The 22,500-nt window shown below is 36.7% G+C and overlaps 2 protein-coding genes across 4 annotated transcripts in view; one reads left to right on the forward strand and one right to left on the reverse strand.

The window, feature by feature from the left end:
* Nucleotides 1-426: 426 nt before the first annotated feature.
* anapc4 (anaphase promoting complex subunit 4) lies at nt 427-10,455 on the reverse strand. Its single transcript, XM_079375953.1, has 29 exons — nt 10,283-10,455; nt 9,956-10,072; nt 9,740-9,845; nt 8,837-8,969; nt 8,670-8,744; nt 8,514-8,540; nt 8,335-8,379; nt 8,160-8,244; nt 7,971-8,078; nt 7,287-7,370; nt 7,118-7,204; nt 6,854-6,918; nt 6,360-6,402; nt 6,180-6,256; nt 5,991-6,091; nt 4,424-4,475; nt 4,283-4,338; nt 3,893-3,939; nt 3,678-3,734; nt 3,535-3,591; nt 3,358-3,451; nt 3,144-3,241; nt 2,722-2,783; nt 2,503-2,541; nt 2,271-2,372; nt 1,614-1,703; nt 1,341-1,508; nt 991-1,114; nt 427-828 (listed from the first exon to the last, which is right to left on the reverse strand). The coding sequence occupies exons 2-29, from the start codon at nt 10,061-10,063 to the stop codon at nt 583-585; spliced, it is 2,436 nt and encodes an 811-aa protein (XP_079232079.1). The 5' UTR covers nt 10,064-10,072; nt 10,283-10,455; the 3' UTR covers nt 427-582.
* Nucleotides 10,456-12,957: 2,502 nt separating this feature from the next.
* palld (palladin, cytoskeletal associated protein) overlaps nt 12,958-22,500 on the forward strand; it is an 84,933-nt gene continuing 75,390 nt past the window's right edge. For 2 of the 3 annotated variants that reach the window (XM_079375961.1, XM_079375962.1), the window contains exon 1: nt 16,022-16,260. In XM_079375961.1, the coding sequence (XP_079232087.1) occupies nt 16,025-16,260 (236 nt within the window). In that variant the 5' untranslated portion in view covers nt 16,022-16,024. Of the gene's footprint in view, nt 13,205-15,333; nt 16,261-22,500 lie in introns of those variants that run through there. The other variant, XM_079375967.1, reaches the window with a different exon arrangement.

Consider the following 22,500-nt stretch of genomic DNA (forward strand, 5'->3'; position numbering starts at 1 on the left):
TACAAAAACCATAAGAGAATGTAGGAAAACTGAGTTTATATTCACAGTGCTTCTGTTGGCACTTTGCTTGTCATGATTCCCTGATTTGTGGAGAGTATCATGAGTAATGTCATTTTTCACCAGGAATTCCACTGCTGAACACTATTATTTGAGAGTAAGTTTAAAAATGCAGGCTGATGGCTTCATCAGAAGCATATAGAATCAATTACTTCAATCAATTAGAATCAAAATGAATGGTACTTTTACTGCTATAACCTGACTGTTGCACTCTATAAAAGCGGTTTTATTTTACATGGAGGTAGCCATGTTGAGGTCACATGACTAGCTGAACACAACTCACTCAAGCTGTTATTTGAAACTTTCAGTAATGGGATAAATGAATCATGGTTGACTGTGAATAGCGCATTGATTGATACAACCCAAGATTAGTACACAGTAAATCCATTTATTTACAAATCAGAATGTGAAATGTTCATTAGATCTTTAATCACTAAATATTTTTAATACAAAAAAACAAGACCAGGAATTACAGATGAGTCTATAGTTCAGTTGTGGAGAACATGTTGGATCTCAGGTCAGAGTTCAAAGCGTGTCTGATCCTGCAGTCTGATCCAAAATGTCTCCTGACCCTTGACCTGCCACCTGAGCCTCCTCAGCACCTCCTACTCCGTCTCCTCCTTCCCCAGCATCACTCTCATTAGTCATTGTGTCCTCAAGTCTGTCCTGGTCCGAGCTCATTTCCTGTGACTCGTCAGCACGCTCTTCCTCCTCCTCTTCCTCCTCTGCATCCATCTCGAACACACGTACATGTCTCAGATTGGCACTGAGCTGAATATGCACATTAATGAAAGTAATATTACATTAATTTCTGAAAAATTCAACAGTTTTTCAATAATTATTCTTTATGTTTATGTATTTTACGTATTTATACATCAGTCAATATTTTCAATATATAATGGCTAAAATTTTCCTCAAGTTGTAGAGTCTTACCACGCAGGCCACTTTGCGGATCCCATTAACTGCCACAAACTGAGCCTTGATGTTGTCCATCTCTCTGCTCTGGTTTCCCCAGGTCAAACCCTGGACTGGGATCCCTTCAGTCTGCTGCTCCAGCCTGACACACACCACAACAAAGACAACACATCAAAAGAGCGCTAATTCAGGACATTCAATAGGGAGAGCCACAATGTCAAAGCTAAGCTTAACTATATTACAATCTATTATAATGCTGGAACTGCTACAGCAATATAATGTATAATGCTACTTACAGTGCAATTCTTTAAGGAATAATTTAATAAAAAATTTAAGGTTTCTGGTATGAATCAACAAGTGTGCTGTACCTGAGCGTAAGGTCCCAGCTGAACTCTTCATCCCAGCTCAAAGCAGAGTTGAGATGAAGCTGAGCGAGGATGCGCATCTTATTCTCGTCATCCTCCAGACTTCGCAATACCACTGTCAATGTCTCATCGTCATAAAAACGGGCATCAAGGCAACTGTATGAACTGTCACTAATAAACAATGTTATTTAGTCATTCACGCATATAACGACAAAGATTAAATAATGGCAATATTTTCATAGTATGCCATTTTTTTAATGCCATAGATGAACTCACGCAGAAGCTGCTGGTGCAGGTGTTTCATCATCTATACTAGAATTGAGAGGAGTGTTGAGGTTAAGGGCCACCAGACCATTTGGGACAGACCTGAAACACACAAACACAAATTCAGTGCTTTATACAGAAGTTTGGAGTCGGTAAGATTTTTTTTTTTTTAAATGTTCAAATTAATCTATTTTTTTCTCACCAAGGCTGCATTTATTTGAATACAGTAAAACAGTAATATTCTGAAATATTACAATTTAAAATAAATGTTTTCTATTTGAATATGTTTTAAAATGTAATTTATTCCTGTGATGGCAATGCTGAATTTTCATTTTGCCATTACTCCAGTCTTCAGTGTCACATGATCCTTCAGAAATCATTCTAATAATTTAAATATCATTATAATATTTGGTCTTCAAGAAGCATGTCTTATTATTATAAATGTTAAAAACAATTGTGCTGCTTAATATTTTAGTGGAAACCTTGATACATTTTATTCCAATATTATTCGATGCACAGAAAATTCAGAAGGGCAGCATTCTCTTATAGTAAATTTAATGAATAAAAGTATTATTATTATTTTTAAATCTTACTTACCCCAAACTTTTACATACAATTTTTCTTTGTAATCAAATACAACAGAGAACAGAATAAAAGAGGTATGTGTACCTGTTGGGGTCTGTTGCTCTCCTCAGAATATAGATTTTAGAGGGCGAGATCTCAGGCATGCAGAACACTACATAATGCATACAGGCCTTCTTATCATTCCACCTGCATTAAAACACACTCTTATCATCAACATACTGTTTTCGCCATATGGACGTCACTGACGAGCACTGTAACCTCAGAATTCAGCATTAAAAAACAGCATTCTTAGCCTTATTATGGGTATATGACTTACAGTGAAGGCAGCTCAAACAATCTTGGTCTATTTTCAGAGCTATCAAAAAACAAAACACAGAAATCATCATATTGTCAACAGTACAAAGCCTGCTTCTGTAACTCAAATTAAACCATCAGTTATTTCCTGACCACAAAATCCAAAAGCAGGTTTACTATTAAATGTTTAGGTTCTGTATCTGTTTGGTAAATCACAGAAAGAATCAAGAATAAGGAATACCTCTCAGGAACAGTGTACAGTGGCAAACACACAGCTTGTTTTACTGAATGTCCAATTACCTCCTGAAAAACACACACAGACATACGATTAGGAGTCAGACGCATTAGTGTTCAGGGAAAGAATGGTCAGCAGGAAGGGTGAAACAATCCAGATAATGTAGTTAATGCTTCTGATGTATATGTGCTGGAGACCATTAATGGATGGATTTTGTTTGTGAGAAGGGAAGTTAGCGTCTTCTAAAAAAGAGAACGGGTTGGACGTCAAAAGAAGATGCAGTCAACCCATAATAAAGTAAAACAAAAGTTGTTAGCCCTAAATGATAAAGTTTCAAAGCAGAGCATGTAAAACTGCTGTAGTAGAGTTGTGTCTAACCCAGAGAGTACTGAAGTTTGTGGGTGTGTGTTTGTGTTTTAGAGACTCACGGCCGGTTTCTGTAAGCACAGATCAATGGACCCCTCCATCATTCTCTTCACAAAGTGCAGAGATTTCTTTGGGTAAGTGGGGAAGAGCAATGGACTGTCTGCAGCAAATCAAACATACAAATAATTCATTTGTCATATTCATTTTTATGTTTTTCGTAAAACAATAAGTTAACATTAGCAGTCTTGTGGTTTAATAATGGAAGTGTAATTGTACCTTTCAGGTAAGTGCTCTGCTTTACAAATGTCACCCATTGGTTGCCCTCCATGTTGGGTGGAGATACTAAGTCTTCATCTTCATCCTTCAGGTACTGCAACAAACAATAACAACAGATCAAGGATGTTATGAAATAAGGAAAAGAACTCCCACCAGAATGCGTATGAAGGTCCTTACCTGTCCGACGCGCTCAACATTGAAATACTTCCCTTTCCGATCAAACAGCTCCTCATTCTGAAATAGAGAAAAGAAAATTAGTATATGGGCTTCACACCAAACAGTTGTTTAATGTTAAAATAATGCATTTCTTTTTCACTCACAGCACTGAAATGCTCGGACAGGAAGTCAGCCACAAAAGCCAGATCCTTCTGAGTCATCTGAAACACACATTCACATGTATTATTTTTAAGGTATATTTATCTTAAAATATTATATATAATTTTATTTTGTTTTTTTCGCTTGGTTAATTTCCCATCACTTTTACACCCACACTCTTTTACTCTCTTTATGTCGATTTCTGATTCTGTTATCTAACCTTGTTAAGCTCAGGAGGAACGTGATCTTCTGACATTCGAAGCATTGCTGTGAAAAGCAAAAATTGTTACAACACAACACAAAAAGACTATTAGTCTATTCCAAAACCTAACGAGGCAGCACTTTAAGGCATTATAGGCACACTCCTGATACGCAAGCTGATACAAGCTGATAACAGCCACCACATTCCAGAACAAACTGCAGCAAGCTCAGTGGGGGAAAATATCTATTATGACTAAAACAAGAATGTCGATTATAAATAAAATTAATTATAAAAAACAGTTTAGTATAATAGAAGATTAGTTGCAGCAAGACAGCACTCTAGGTTTTGGAAATAGTTTTTGACTAAATACATCTTAAAGCTACAGCTCACACAAAAACTGGAGCTTACCAACATACAGCCATCTGAAAAAGGCTTTGAAGTTCTTCATACTCTTATCAATAACTCTGGAATCAAGACAATCAGTTGAGAGTTTAATAATGACATATAGAGAACAGATATCCTAGATTAAGTGAATAAGATTAAACTCACTGTAAAAGTTCACTGGCCTTCAGGGTAAAAGAGCCCACAGCTACAATGGCATCTAAACCATAAACAAAAGTGAATCCATAAACATTTCATTCTGCTTGCTAAAACACTTGTTTTTAGTTACAGAAAAGACTTGCACTTATAATTAAATTATAATCATATAATTATAATTATAACTGTAATTGTATTTTTCTATTAAAATGTCATTATTTTGACTGTCAACTGGATATTATGCCTGCAAGGCAATGCAGAACTAAATCTGAGTTTAGGAGTTGTCTATTAGTTAATCTAATAAAACTAAATATAAAATTAAACTAATATAAAAATAAAAAACAGTTGAAAATGAGAAATGTTGCCTTGGTAACTAATTTAACTTCATTTTAAATTAAAGCACTAAAATGAATAAAACTAAAACAAAAAATAAAAGTACTAAAACTTAAACTAAACCAATTAAAAACTGAAAATATAAAAATGAAAGCTAATTGAAAATATTAAGGGGTCATATGATGCGATTTCAAGTTTTCTTTTCTCTTTGGAGTGTTACAAGCTGATCGTTCATAGATAAGATCCCTGAAGTTGCAAAAACTAAAGTCTCAAAGCCAAAGAGATATTCTTTATCAAAGTTAAGACTCTGCCACGCCCCCCTAAAACGGCTCATTCAAACACGCACCCACATCTTGACGTCAATATGTGGAAATATTTGCGTAATGCAGCCCAAATGTTCACGCAAAGAGAGAAGGCGTGGTTTCAGTAACCGCAGTAGTGTTGATGCAGCAGTGTCAGGGACACGCTGTGTGTTTCTAGGCAAAAGCACTTTATTTGACTTTCTGAAAGTAGATGCATTTAGGAATCATTAAGATTACTTACAACGGAACAGCAACGCATTTTATGGACGACCGTTTCGTGAACCTAGGAGAGGAGGTAATTCTGACTTTGCTATGACAATCTGGTGCTTCTGAATCAGCGACTGTATGTTTATTATTAGTATAAGTATTTGCTATTTACTCTTCAAATGCAGAGTTTTTTGTCATGTGTGTGTGTGTGTGGGAGAGAGAGAGAGAGAGAGAGACAGGATCACATCACAGTGGAGTCAGCTGTCTTAATCGCGGCTTGTGTGCAAATACATACGAGCTTCATTACTGTGTCTGTCACGCGACTCTATTCCCCTCTCGGGCTTGAACTGATGGTAAAACTAAGGACATTATTAACTGTCTTTACATTTATTTTGAAAGATGAAGCTCGCGATTATGGAAAGGGGCTTTGCGGTGTTCGGCCAATCACAATGCACTGTGCCAGTTGGCAAATCAGAGCATACTGCGCTTGTCGGAAGGAGGGACTTTGTAGAAAACGATGCGTTTGAGAGAGGCGGGGCATAGAGGAACTACAATAATGTACAGTATTTGAAAAATGATGTGTTTTTTGAACATTAAAGCATTTCAACATATTCTGTTACACCAAATACACAAAATAATGATCTTTAAAAAAGCATCATATGACCCCTTTAATAAATCCTATATACTGTAAATAATACTAAAAAATAACACTGGTCTATAAATAGGCAGTCTTATACCCTCGATGGCTGCAGGATCCAGGCCGAGAGGTTGAAACTTCTGTTTCCAGAGTGCCATTCCTTTGACCTCGCTCAGATGATACAGCAGCGCCTCAGAGCCACTGTGTGCACAGCAAACACTCAATGCACACGCCGCTCTCTAACATACTCTATCTAGTGCTAGTTAAAGGGCTAGTGAATAATACGCACCTCTGCAAGTGACTGATAACAAGTTTCTGGATGCTGGAATAAGAAGAGTCAATGGACTGACCCAACATCTTCAAGCCCTGCGTGATTAAACAACCAAATAAATGAATGAAGTTGGTAATAATTACATGACTACTGACAGTGGCTAACTTATGCAGTCAACCTAATTCCAGGTAGATTTACCTTGACTGTGAGTTGATTCATAAGAAGAGCTTGAAGTTCAGGGCTGAAAGAGAAGTTTTCGACTCAGAAATCAGAATATATATAGAATTCTACAAAAGTAACTTATGTGATCATCTGGTTTGGTTATGCTAATGAATAATTACAACACATTATTAGGTATGCTAAGCAGTTTTTTTGTTCTGACTGCAGCTGTAAATTTAAGAACATATGGTGCCCCCTGCTGGCCATTTAGAGTAAACACAAGCATATTACATATCGAAATCATTTTAGATTAAGTATTATTCTAAAATATAAGAGAAATGTATATTAAATATGAATTATTTTCATATTATTTTATATATTTTACATAAATAATTAAAAGTGTGATTTTACAAACATTACCAAATTTGCCACAAACACCACTCTTCAACAGCTTACTGCCACAATTACCACCGTGATATGACAATATGTACTCTTCAAAAACCTAGTGTGACTATCATTTATGAATTATGTACCTGGCATGGCCCCATAACAATAGCTCCATTAACTCATCTTGAACCTGAGTGCTTGTGTTCTTTTCCTGTAAAACAACAATGTCTCTTAGAACTCTAATAAACAACAAACAGAGCCATTTATCATGGCTTCAATGGATCACAGTCCACTCCTGCACTTATATGTACTTTTAATGGAGAGGCGTTTCAATGCTCTAATGAATGCCACCCTGTTTGATGTCTTTTATAGGCTTGTTTATGATCGCCTTGCTTGTGATGAACTCTAACCTGGACGAACTTAGTGAGACGGAGGTCCATCTGCATAAGAATGTCCTCCCAAGCTTCACACATACAGGTGAGAGAGAGACGCAGATACTAAACAGAGAAAGAGAATGAAAGATGTGTGAAAAGACAAGGTTACAGCTTCTACCAGTAAGACGCCTGTGAAGACACTTACCTGCAGCAGTGTGGAAATGTGTGTAAACTTGCGTGCCATCTTGGTCAACTCAGGCAAACATGAAGACAGCAGTCCAGTGTCCAGCTGCAACACAGTCACAGTCAAACTCATACATTCTATTCAGTGCAGAGACGCCACATGCAACCTGGTAGTATAAGGTTATGTGTGACTCAACCTGTTTGCACTTTGTTTACTTTGACATCAACCTTCAATAAACAGTTACATAAAAATCTAGTACTGATATAATTTGCTGGAATTCAATTGGTGTTGTTTCAGCACTTGTGGACTGAAATGTTACAGTTGTCATATTAACAAAAGGTAAAGTAACTGACCCATCATCTTGATGATTTTTGGGGGCATGAACTTCATATGTGGCCTGACATCATAACGGGAAAAAACTCTCCAAAAACTTAACAATATTTATTAATTCATGAAATCTAATAAAGTCACAGTCAAATGTAATGAAGGTGTAAAAAAATTATATATATATATATATATATATATATATATATATATATAAATGGTATAAAGGTTTTTTGAAACCATATGACACCAACATGAATACATTTCTAAGAATTTTTCTTTATCATGGGCACTCTTATTTGTCACTGACCCATACAGCACAGTACTGATAATGACAATGTTGGGTTAAAAATCATGTTTATTAGTGTTTTCAGACTTTACCTGTATGTAATGTATCTCAGGGTTGTCTTCTTTGGATCTAATCTCTGTAATAACAGAGAGGGACTTGAGGTCACTAGACAGTCCAAGACTACGGCACGTCCCTGAGATCTGAGAGACACATAAAAGTGAGTTACTAACTTTCTTTTTTTTTTTTATTCCATTTTAATAAATGAAAATGTTATATCCTACTCCACTCAGTGTAGCAATCTTATACAGGCCATATGCATACAGCTCCACAAATCCAGACGGTCCTCCCACCACCAGAATATTGAGCCTGGAAAGATGCATCACACATTATCAGGCACAATACAGGTTTAGAAAAGTATCATGCTTAACCAAGCAGGTCAACAAATACAACACTGACCTCACTTCCCCCAAAAGGTTTGTGACTTCATCTGATTTCTCTTCACTGCAAGAGAAAAAAATAACACATAATAATCAACCAGAGCAGACACACAGTCAAACTGACACGACGCATGCAGACGACCAATCATAACGAGTATGTAATAATCAGTATATTAGGCACATAAAATGTCCTCTTACCTAAATATCTTTGATGTGGTACTGTAGCTGAACACAAACACAGCACAAAGGAAAATGGAAAAGCAATAAAATCAATTACAAATATAAAAACTAAAGAGTGACCCAAGTACTTCTTATTCAGTCGTCTGGCAGACAAACCAAAGCTCAGAGTCTCACCTCTTAGGTAAAGAGGGTAACTTTGGAAGAAAACGGCTGGACTCATCTTCGGACTCGCTGAATGAGGACAATGTGCTAGAGAGTAGAAAAAAAAAATCAACCAGATGAATGAAACCAAGTCATCAATAGAGAAAGAAAATGGATCCTCTTTATATAAAAACTCCCACCTGCTGTCATCTTGCACCTCCATCCAGTGCATGCAGGATGCTGGGTATTCAACAGGGAACAGGTGGAGGATTTCTGCCTTCTCTGCATCACACAGCACCACCTGCTTTGTGTCTCCCACACTGAATGCCAGGACTGCAGACAACAGTAATATAACATGACAATGATAGCTTTGTAGATACCTCAAAGCTATATGGCTGAAATTTTATTTGAGTTTTTTAGTTATGTAACAAACAATAGGACATTAAATATTGCTTAAAAGCTAGGTTTGTATTTGTCAAATATGCAATGAATCAGCAGCAGCACTTTTCTGACAATGAAATTGGTTCTACAAGACATCATAAAAGCTTAGATAGAAATATATACATAAATATTAATGTAAAAAAAGAACAATAATAACAAGCACAAGACAACGTAATTGGATGTACATTTATATATAATACTAAATAGCAATAAACATTTTTGAACACATTTGGGTAATTAAGACATTTTATAAAATAGAATTGATATTAGAAGAAGCCATAAGATGAATAAATTGTACGAATGCTGTATTCGTGAACAAATTAATAAAAGTAAAGTACACTTCAGTAAGACTGCAGTGATATGTCTCAATGTTATTTTAGTATCAATAGATATTATAGTTTTTATTTTTGTCATTTCATTTTAATTTTTAAACTAATTTTAGTAATTTCAGTGTGTTTTGTCATTTTATTAGTTTTTTCCCAAATATTTATTTCAGTTTTACTTATTTTAGTACTATAGTTCCTTGGATTAAATAAAATAGGATCTATCTATCATTTGAGTTAACACTTATTTTATTTCAAGTAACATATTTAATGGTTAAGGTAACTATTATAACCCTGATTCAAATACAAATAAGGTAATGACATTTAATTTGAGTTTACCTTTCCCATCAGGTCTCCAGGCCAGTGATGTGATCTCTTTTCCGGTGTTCTCATTGGGCAGTAAACTCCACACCCGCTGAAAGTTGGCAAGCCGATGCAGGAGAAGCTGTAATGACAGAATAGTTTAATGTAGCTCCATAACAATCCTACAGGTAAGGATCAATTGAGAGTCTGGTTTCAGAAGACAGGTATGTGTATATCTATAAAACACCCAACCTCTCCTGAAGTGTTAGCCAGGGCGATCAGATCTCTGTTAGGAGACCAGGCCATGTACAGAATGGGGTTGGGGAGCTGTTTCTCCCCGACCTGGTGAAAAGCAGGCATTGCTGAACCCTGCAGAAGGACAGAAGTCCATTAGTACAGACACCATTAGTACTGATAACTTGTATCACTGATCGGTTCAGGATCACAGACTGCTGTCAATCTATAGTAAACTCAAACTCTCCATGCACTACAGTCGTTTATGACAAAAATAGCTAACTAGAGTGACTACTGTTCCTCCAATGCTGCACATTAGCCTGATTTTAGACTTCACGCACTTACTAGATAAACGACGACTAATGATAAACTCCACAATCAAGCTCGTCTTCTAAATTTTATACGTACAGAGAAATTGAATTAAAACGTTAATATATTCTTATTTGAACTGTAAACACGTTTGTGTTCATAAAGATAAAACGTGATTGCGACCGCCAATGAAATGATGACTACGGAACAACAAATGGGTCAAAATACATTTAAAAAACGCGAAACGAGTTTCTATTAGCAAGAGTGAGCATCACGGAACTTGTCAGTTACGACGAGTTCGGCTCGGTTTAACAGCTAAATAAATATGAAAAAATTCGTATAAAGAAAAATATATATATATTGTTTTTAATAAACGGTCTTAATAGCTTTTAAAAACACTCTTCGCTTAACTGATCTAACCTACTAATCCCTAACACTGGATATAAATGCATCATAGGACAGTGTTTTTTCGGTCATTAACATTTTCATTAGTTTCCAGTATATCAAATTATGAATGGAAAATAATTTACTGTACAAATAATATGTGCAATGGAAATGATGGGGGTGTGGAAGGATCAACATTAGGACCAAAAAAAAAAGGCAAGTGAATGGAATAAAATGGCAAGCAAACATATCCTAAACACACAATATTTTCACACTTTTTGTATAATTTGACAAAATTACAGACTGGGAATGACTCATTATGATACCTTTTTACACAAGTAATATTTTTTTTTTCTAATTAATTATAGATTTATAAGGCAAAATTATTGGTGTAGAAGTTTACTTAATACATTTGTGTTTTGTTGGCATAGCATTGCTGAAACTGGGCATGAGTTTTCCAGTTCCCAGCATGCTTTGTATGTTACTGACTGGGAGGGAGTCAATTTTGAGAAGGTTTTTGCACAAGGCGAAAAAATGGAGGGAACATAATATTCTGTTATGTTGGCATTTTGAAGAGTTCCTGTTGGTTGAAGTTTTAAATGCATATGGCTTAATCAGATTTTCATGTTCCTTTCATAGCTGTATGAGTTTACTGCAAAGAAACCAGTGACCACTTTCCTAGTCTATATATTTTCTGAGAATAACATGGTTGATTTTTTTTTTTTAAATTGATCTGACTAGAAATGGAGATATGGACCAGTATGGACCAGACCTTTGATTGTCCAGTCTAAGGTGTGGATATACACGATTTACTCAGAACGCAGTTAGATTGCAAATTAGACAACATTTCCAAGCTTTTTAATATATCCTACATACATACGTCCATACATACATACATAAAAGTTTTTATAAAAAGTTTCAGAATATTTTCTTAATTGTACATTTGTAAGATTAGTAGCTAAGATTTTTTTTAAATGATCCTAAATTATTTTAAATTAGATATTCAATAATACATTTGAATATCTAACAAAATGCATGGGGTATTCTGCCAATCTGAAGCGTCACAGGTAGAGAATCTTTCATTCACTGGTGTGACTGAATGAGATTGTAGAGTAATGCTCTGAATCAGTCAGTGGTTTGTATGTTTGTTCTGTGACAGCACTTTGAGTGATAGATCTTCTTGTTCCTGTCATTGAGGCTCAACTGTAATCAGTGGATTGATTGTTGAGAAACAGGAATAGCTCTGTGCTGTCGGTGTTTATGAAGTGAATGTGATAAGTGTCCTGAAATAGACTCCTACTGCACCACTCACGACCACATCTGTCGTCCGTCTCAAACACCTCTCTTAAACCAGTGAAGTGCCTCTCGTTTTTTTATGATAAAGAAAGGATCCACCCAAAATTACAATTCTATTATTTACTTATTGTTATGCCATCCCAAATCTCTCTCTCTCTCTCTCTATCTATCTATCTATCAGGATCATGCAGTTCTTGAGAAGTCTCAATATATAACAGTTAACAACTCCAGAAATATTATCGGTGAATAACATCCAGACAGGGTGTCTCAAATTCAAAGAATATGATCTTACTATATCATCAAGTATAGACAGTAAGCAGCGTTAATAGTCTACCAATGTAGCTTTTGAGCTTGTAAACTTTTTGGCAGGACGTTACAGTTTGTTGTGTTCTCATTCCTATATATAAAGTACTCTGTTAATAGCAGTCTTAATGGGATAACAGTGTATTTAGGGAGTGAGCTATTGATATGAGGTTAATTTAAGAGTCTTGGTGACTGACACACATTGGTTTTGAAAGTGTCATGTCTAAGTCCATAAATGGATTTTTAATAGTGAATATTACTTAAAATGTAAAAGTACTTTACACCAAATTTGTGCTCTATGAAAGCATTTACTAAGTAATATGAATCTTCTTTTGGGTTCTAACATATAGTCAAAACTGTGACTGAATTGAGAATATTACATTTCTTGGACTAATTTTACTATGGAAGTCGTAAGTTAAACTGACAAAAATAAAGATTAAATAAATTGTGAAGCAAATAAAAAAAGTCAGTTGTTTATTTGCTTACCTGCACTGTAAGTGCTTATTAGGTGCTCTATAGGTTTGTATAATTGTAAGACAGTGCTTTGGTGGCTTGTTTTGAACCAAACAGTCAAGTGTGTGTCTGTGAAATGCATTTACATGCCTTTGTGGATATGAAAATGATGTATGTGTGTCTTTGATGTGGTGTGGGCACATGGATGCTACACACCCCAGAGCTCTCTCTCTCACTCACCGTGTCTCTCTCTCTTGCTGTGTAACCTGAGCTAGGGGCCAAATTTAGCGGTGCTCAGTAAGCGGTCAGGGCCCGAGACAGATGGGACAGCAGGCCACTCTGCAGCCACTCTAACCGGCTCACCTCAGAGCACTCGGCAAACAAGACAAAAGAAACATAGGACAGAGAAAAGACCCACAACTCCCTGAAGAAAGAAACGCATCTTTTGTAATTTTCTGGCATAGAGAACTTCAGAAAAACTGGAACCTGACAGGAACGGATATTTGCAAAAACTGACTTAAGGTAAATGGCTGTTTTATTTATATATATGTATATACACACACACACACACATAATGTCATTGACTTTTTGCTTTTGTCTGTAAGTAGAAGATTCCATGTGAGTTGTTTCATTCTGAAACTATAAATTCAAGTAAATGATATTATTAGATTCAGAACTGCTCTCAATGAATGGTCATCTGAGATATTTGGTTTCAGCTCTACATTCACTTCACTATTTCATTCAATTTCCTCCAGCATTAGATTAATTCTTCTACATTTTTACAAATAATTCTGATAAGGAGCATTCTACTGTTTGCATCAGAGACGGAAAAATAAGCATGTCAGTCTGTCAGTCTTGGCTTTCACAATTGTTTGGCATGTCACATTCGTATTCCGCTATCTATAATTCATCAATACAGAATAAAGAGGCCATAATTTCCACATGAATAATGTAGAAGCAGCGTGTGTGTGTGTGCGCTTATATGTAAAAAAAAGGACTCTTGGTGGGGAGGTGGTTGTGCTGTGAAATGCAGCCCTTGAGGATTAAAAATAACAACAGCTGGTCTTCAGGACACCATGACAGGAGAAAGTCACACTGTCATGTCCCTTCGAATACACACATGCCCGCACACCTTTACATACAACACCTGGTCACTTTACATAAACATTGTGTAAACAAAGTCAGCTGTAACAAAACCTGGAGACAGGCTTATTATACAGCACTGTATGATATCAATTAATAGGCCATAAATAATAAATATTCATGTGTAAACAAACATTTACAGTGGAAATGTAGTCATAAAGTTAGCAGGGACACATTAATGTGTCTCGGACATGTGCATGGAGCGTTCACACACACCAGCCAGTTCCCAGTTCTGCACGTATTCAGAGCTGAGGTGTGTTTTCTCAGAGACCTGATCTGTTGGTTGAAGGGTTTTGCTATGCTGCAGACACTGTCTCATATTAATGTTTCACCAATGTGTGGTATGTCAGACCAAACACTTTCCCTGAATTATGGCAAAAGATCCTCTCCACAGGTTATTGAGGTTACCATTATTCACTGTCAGATTTAAATCTGTTTTTCACAAAAGTCAAATCCATCAATATGGTCTTGAAGTCATTTATAAATTAAAACAACAACTTTCTATAAGTTCTAAAACATTCATTTACATCTACTCATCAACATCTGTACTTGTGAGGTTCAGGATGTTATATATTTAATAAGTTCCCTCTTTTTAAGTTTACCTGTTGTACAAAATCCTGCCTATTAAGATCCCTTCATCTGATTGGGTTTGGAAGGCAGCATAGATGCATCCTTCGGTGTCTATGATATCCAACAATACTGTGTCTGAATTTGGGAGGTTGGATGAAATATTTTATTTTCTATTTTAATTTACACTCAACTTAGACCAGGCATTGTATTCAGTAAATCTGTTTTCAATCATAAAGCGTGGCATTATGGAACCTTAAACAACCTATCATCATACACAAAATAATGTTATATATTAATACACAATATTTTATTTATGTTTACAAAAATTGTGTACATATAAATAAGTAATGTCATTATTTTTATTCATATACAAAACCATTCAAAACTGGTCTGTAAGACTTTTTGAAATAAGTCTCTAATGCTCATCGAGGCTGCATTTATTTGATCAAATGTACATCAAAAATCAAAAATAACAGCTTCCTATTTTAATATGTTTTAAAATGTAATTTATTCCTGTGGCGGCAAAGCTTGAATTTTCAGCAACCATTACTCCAGTGCAGGGTGAAGGCAGTGGAAAAATAGATATAGATTGATGTAGGGACAGCGAAGAGTAGATGATAGACAAGGGAATAAAAGAGATAAAGTCAGCATGAGTGTTAAATGGCACTCATGCCTTGTTGGGCCTCATGACGAGCCTTTGTTAATGCCGGACAGCTGTGCCCAAAGTATGCCAGCCTGAGTCATCATATGACAACTGCCCATGATCAGTCTCTGGTGTGAGTGTGTACACTAATTTAAGTGCATGAATGTAGTATATATTGCAGAAATTGCCTTTAGGACTATGATTCTGATATTCCTGATCTTTATTTAAAAAAAAAGAAAATAATAGGGTCCACAATTTTTTCTCACCTTTCTCTTTGGTGATTTGTGTATTGCAGGATGCAGGACGGGAGCTGGAATGACACACTCCCCCTCTCTCTGCTGATGAAAGAGGCGTGTCCTCCAGGGGGCGTGTCCTTGGAGGGGGATGGGGGCATGCTTTCGTTGCCACCTCTTGATGGCGAGGTTTACTTGGACTCAATGGCTGAGCTAGAGAGTGGGGACAGGGACTTTCCAGAACTTTCTGCTTTCCTGAGCCAGGACGAGATCAGCCTCAGTCTGGACCTGGCTCGAGAAGCCATGAGTGATGCAGGTGACCCAAATGACCAAGATGAACCCCCCGTTCCCACAGAGCACCTGCCTCTTTACTCAGAAACCAAAGACCCCCCTCTCCCAGATTCAGCATCTCAGTCAACTGATGCCACATCAGGGAAAGTCACATCCAATCAGAGTAGGCTGCTCAGCAAGCCTAACCAGCCCTGCATTGCTGCTCCTGAATCACCCGAAAAGTTTGTCTGCCAAAAATCCATCACACCTGTATATAGGCAGGACCGTCCCCGGCTGGTCCATGGAGGCCTGGAGCTCAATGAACGAGCTGCTTCAGCTACCGAGTTCTGCAGCCGAGCTGCTACCTTCATTGAGGAGCTCTCTTCCATCTTTAAAGGGTCCGCACGTGTGGATCAGCAAGGTGATGAAGACTCCTCTTCACCTGACAGTGGCTACTTGTCTCCAAGGAGCCAGCGGCTGGCCATGCAGCAGGCTCAGCCACCTTCATCCTCTTCATCTTCCTCTGACCCCCAGCAGGAAGGTACGCACCAGACCCGTGCTGATGTTGGGTCAGATGAGCATCAGGGCCGAGGAGTTAGTCTCGATGGACCCATGAGTCCTCCACACTTCACCCAGAAACTGAAGAGCCAGGAGGTGGCAGAAGGAAGCCCTATCCGCCTTGAATGCAGAGTGACTGGAAACCCCCTTCCACTAGTCAGGTAGGATAACCTGGTTTATGCTACTATTGCCAGTACCCCTTAACATTGTGTTGTGTTGTTGTCTAAAACAATAGGTTGTACGAAAGAGGACTTTGTGGAATATCAGTATTGATGTTTAGGTGTGGCTTAGTTGACTATAGAGTGCAACAGTGCCTGCCCACTTTTACAGAAGTGTTTTTGCCTTTCATTTTTTCATAGGGATTTTAAAAAAGGTATTTGTGGTAGAATTAATAGCCATGAACCAAATCAACCAGCTACAAGGTGAATCACAACATTACACATTTTGATTTTAAGCAAAAAAGTATTTGAAAATGTCGTTACATTTTCCTGTGTCCACCAGGAGATGCAATTCACAGCAATCAGTGGATTATTGGAATAGGAAATAGTGAATGAGGTTATAGGGGGCGATTTTTGAATGCAGCCTATGTCATTTGCAGTGCTTCATGGGAGTGGGTGGACACTAAAGTTTTCTTCTGGCGTAATTTGCTTGGTGCGATTCTTTGTTGAAGAATTTATTCAACAAAAGAAAATTCTCAGGGGAATCTATGGCTTGTAAATGCCATTCTCTCTATTCTCAGCTTTGCTACACTGACGAAACTATAAAATATAACTAAATTGTGTCATATGAGAAAAACTTTAGGAACTTTTGGCCTGTTTAAGGGAGAAACTTGCTGTTCCTGTCATAGATTGCTTGCTATTATAATAAACTGTGTTGTTTACTGTGTGAATGAGATCTTACAATAAGAAAAACAGTTATGAGGGCACTTCTGCTTGGTGATTCAGGAATTTGATATTTTTTTCCTGCTAGCACTGGAAAGTTAGCATACAAACAGATGCTATTTTTAGTGATACCACTGCAGTATGGCTGCGGCGCCATACTCAGTCCCTCCTGCAAGTGATTCCTCGGTGCTGTGTAACCTCAGAATAATTCCTGCAAATGTTCCAGAGGAACACAAACACAAAGGGAGTGTGTGAATTATTCAATGACTTTCAGGAGAGTTGACTTTTATGCACATTTGTGCAGTTAAAACTAAAGTGACAATGACAATACTTATATTTTGTAGATTTACTGTCCAGTACATATAACACATATAAGACATCCTTTGGGGTGTTCAAGTGTTAATTAGTGAAATCAGAGCCCTTCTAACCCCCCCCCCATAATTCAGGCACTGAACATAAACTTATCAATGACTCTTACTTTCTATAAATTTAAGCTCACTAGGCAACTTACCATTTATTTGATGATGCTCTAAACAACTCAGATATCATACTAGATCTACCATATTTTCTCCATTTGGGCATTGCATTATTGAAATGAATCTTTGTTTACCTATATGCTTCCAGTGCACACATTATTGAGATGGTTGCACTAGAGATCAGCGGAGCTCATCTGAGAGAGTATGTTATGTGTGTGCAGATGTTTCAGAGATATTCTTGATGGTGAACTACTACTTGAGAGGGATGTTCCACATTGTGTGTGGGCATAGTGTCCAATGTGGAAATTAGAGGTGGAAGACAGATCACAGAATGTCTGTGTGGTCCCATTACCCACCTTAAGAATCATGTTGGTGCAGCTGCTGTTTGAGTGGGCATGTTTACTTGCATTTAGTAGACGTTTTCATTCCAGTAACTGCTGGTGTCTTGGAGCTCAGTGTGTCTTGCAAAGAAGTAATGAGGACTGTGAACTCTCCAGCTCTTTTGTTAATCTGCTAGCCCTATCCCTCTCATTCAAATTAAAAGTGCAACTCAACACCTTCCCTTGGTGCTTTTAAAAAGTCATTTTCAGTACAGCTGATCCCTCCACTCCATTGATAACACTGAGGAAATATTCTTAGAACAGCCAGTCGCTATCAGTCAGATGGTTTCCTTAATGTAATGCCTATTGACATTTCTACTCCCATATTGTTTCTACTCCCATACAAGTCTGTTGTTGTGGTTTCCACTGTCCAAAATCCCCGTGGATATTCAGAAGTGGAAATAAACAGATACTTACAAAAGCCCTGTAGAGTGAGCAGTGGCTGACCAGCTTTTAAAACAGAATTTTTAAATAAAATAAAAAAAACTCAGATATACAACTAAAATATGAGACCTGAAATGAACAAAAGAATGGGACAGGATAGAATCCAAGATTTTTATTTTTAATGCAAGTGTAACTGTTTTTCTGAAGCATCTTACTTGAACATTTCTCTAACTTTTTTATATTTTACTACTTGTTTCATAATGTTGAGAGAACATTCAAAAATTATGTCCCTGAATGTTTGCGAAATGATAAAATTAAATGTTAACATTCAATGCTAAAACTTTAAGCTAAAAACTTTAATTTATGATGATTAATTGATTAATTAACTTTATCATGAACTCTAATTTAAATGAGAAATCATACATTTTCATCCAAATAGTAATTAATCTATACTAATCATGACCAAGTGTAGTCATAAACTGCTTAAATTTTTTGAATTCAGTAATATTTCTCAAACAGAAAGTGCTGCTTGTGAACGTATAATGTAAATGGAATAATGTGAGTTCATTCCAATTTTGTGTGTATATATATATATATCCTCATGTCATTCCAAATTTGTATTAGCCTACTTTATTTATTCTGTGGAAGACTAAATGATGAGTAAACTGAATTTTCATTTTGGATGATGTATCAATTAAATTATAAATGTATGTAAATTAAATTAAATTATCTATGTAAATTATGTTTCAATGAAATTATGAAAAAAGTCATGAAAAAAACTATGAAACAAGAAAGTTACATATAACATTGCAAACACGACTAATGACACAAACTGTTTTACATCTTCAGCTGAACCTGAGTGAGTCACTGAGAATCGTTATCAAAAATAATTGTTGAGACTTAAAAAACAATATTCATCAGCCAACTAGGTTTCTTTCTCAACAAATTTCAGATTTTCAATTAGTAACACAATAACACACACACACACACACACATTTGTTTTTGTGAATTGTGGGGACATTCCATAGGCGTAATGGTTTTTTATACTGAACAAACTGTATTTTCTATCGCCCTACACCTAAACCTACCCCTTATAGGAAACTTTGTGCATTTTTAATTTCTCAAAAAACTCATTCTGTATGATTTATAAACCTTTTGGAATATGGGGACATGGGGAAATGTCCTCATAAATCACCTTCTCCTTGTAATACCTATGTCATACCCATTTCATTAAACAAATTTATCCTCATATGTCACAAAAACATGCGCACACACACACATACACACACTATTATGTCAAATGAAGACACCATTACTTGACACACAAACCTGTTGACAGTCAACACATGTAAAACATGTGATATGCTAAATGTTAATTTGATTATGCGTTGACGATACATGGCATGAAACTGGTTTTAGTTTTGCTGTAGTAAACAGCATAGTTCACTAGCTTTAATCCAGCTCTAACCAGAATAAACCAGTCTGGATCAGCATGGAAAGTCAGTTTAGCCTGCTCTTACCAGTTGTTATTTCAGAAATTATGATGAACTGAGGGAAAAAAGTATAGCAATAATTTAACCCAGTGTAAAACCAGGGTCAAATTTTCAAGTTAAGAATTTTGAGGTTTATAGCCTGGCTTCAGATGTTTAATGTTCTGTTAGTTTGAGTGCATAAACACAGAGCACTATGTGCTCTGATCTGTACAACACACACTGTTTTTCACCCCAGCAACAGGAGGTTTGACGTAGAGCTGGAGAGGGGCAACAGTAAACGGGGATTTCTGCCCACATGGGGTTACATAATGAAAAGGGACGGACACACACTTGGACTCCACGGACGTGGTGGTTGCACACTGGAAATGCTAAGCCTCATACTTCTCCCTCTGCAACTGGGCCTCATCCTGTCAATATAAATAGGCCTCCAGCTCTGGAATGCTATCCATGCCATGACTTGACACTTTCCATATGGCTTTACTTTCTCCACCTTTCTACACCTTCTTAGGGAATATGTAAGTGTTGGAAAGAGTGAGAGAGCACATAGAATAGCTCCACATGGAGCTATAGCATGTGACCTGCCATTTATCTGAGATTGACTGACGGTGTGGTTTTCGGCCTCTAGGTGGAAGTGTTGCATCTCAGGTTTGAGTCAGATTTCGCAAGACAAGATATAGTTTATAAACTAATCTCATAGCAGACACTACAGAGACCCTTGGTATAAATACTATAGTGATTACATACAGGTGTTACATAACCCAGGGTTATATTTATTGAGACATGTTTATCATAGTTTGCATGAACAAGAGGGTAGAGAGAGCAGCTTGACGTTTCTGGAAACATGAGGGAGACTTCAATTTCCCTGTGGAAAATACTAAAGGCCTGTTCACACTAAGGAGATATACAGTACTGTAGATAAAATGATCTATAAAAATAAGATAATTAAAGATAAATCATTCTAATTCTATGTGAATAATAAAGTTCACATCACAACTATTACAATAACAACACAGATGAATTATATAACCAGTTGATGAATGATAACAATTTTAACAGCCAATCAGAATCCACTTGACTTTAAAGAAAACAAAACATTATTGTCTTTTGGTGTGGACAGTAATATTTTTTATCCATACAGTTATCTTTATAGTTATTGTTTGTTTTAAGTTTACCTGCAGTAACAAATGTGAGCCATTTCCCAATTTATGATAATATTATTCAAAAATCATATATTCCTCATCAATAGTAACATTAAAACACATTCTAGCCTTAATATTAAGAAATGTGCATTGTGCACAAGTAGTGGGCTGCTCCAAATATAATTTTTACATCATGAGGAGTTGAAGGGGGCATTACAGTTGGGTAGTCTTTTTGTCGGGTCCATCTCTATGATCTCACAATTCCGTTTCTTTATACGTACTGTGTAAAAATGGAAATTGTGACAGAGAAAATAGAGTGTTTCACTAGTTTCCACCTTAAAACAGACAATAGACAGTTGTTTAATATGTAAGCCTACAGTGTATCTATTGCATCAGATACATGCATGTTCTTGCCTCTGTCTTTTGATTTGCTTCTTGAAGGGCAAATGGCAAGGAATCACACTGAATGAATATCTATGTAACCTGATAATACACTTACAACAATACTGTACTGTATTATATTACTTTAATAATTACTATATAGTGTCTTCTGGCTGATACAGACATCAAATGTGAATTTTATGTGCGTAATTCATTTATTTTTGTAGCTCCCGATCATTTTCACACAGTCATGGGTGTGAAGACATTCTCACGCACCCTTTTGGAATTAAATCGTGTGTGACGAAACAGCGCCAGTTTCTTTTGCGTCTACTGAATGCGTAAATGACATCATCAACATCAAGCTCCAGTCTGAGTACATCAGAGTTGACTGACAACATTTTGCATCAGTGAGCTAATGTTGTGCATTAAGCATTCATCTTTTATTGTGAAACATAATTGATCCATGACTGACTGACTGATCCAAACATAAAGCTTTCTTTTTTTTGTGACAGTAAGGATAAACAAGCCTACAATATAGAGCTAATGTACCGGAAAATTTCCTACAGAATACACTTCATTTTTCAACTTTAAGGCTTATGCTTGTGTGAAATCGACCTTCACGGGAAGTTAGTATGGCTGACTGCTTGCTCGTCTTTTAGTGATCCTTCCTGACCAGGATAGTGACCGGGTGACATTATCTCTGGTAGAGAGGAGTGTATCTTCCTCGTTCATATTCTTTCATTTAAACCATTAGCCCCAATCATTTGCAGGAGTGGAGAGGCAAGGTGTTAGATAAACATGGGCTTTGGCAGAGAGGTAGTACCCAGGCTTATAGAGGTCCCTCTATAGATTTACGCATCTAAGGAATGAAGCCCAGAGAGCTCTCGGAGTAGAGCATATGCGTTTGTTTATGTGTATGTGCAGGTGAGAATCAGCACATGTGTCATGAAGCCTTTATCTTTGCACATAAACATTTAGGTGAGTCTTTCATTCTGTTTTGTGTGTGTGTGTGTGTGTGTGTTTCCGCCACAGAATTTCACATCTGTTCCTCAATATTGTCTTTAGGGCAGTACAGTCATATGAGATGTTACACAATCCCTTTGGTAATCATACTAAGACTTCATTCATCTCATTTTTCATTTACCTATTTAATTATTGGTCTGGTTGATCACAATGTCTGCCTGGGAAGCTTACTCATCTTGGGTGGACATACAGTGTAAACTATGTAAATATATGATATGTTTTTTCAAGTTCTTAATTGTGGAAA

This window comes from Barbus barbus, assembly GCF_936440315.1.
Source record: "Barbus barbus genome assembly, chromosome: 24".
Classification (NCBI taxonomy): Eukaryota; Metazoa; Chordata; class Actinopteri; order Cypriniformes; family Cyprinidae; genus Barbus; species Barbus barbus.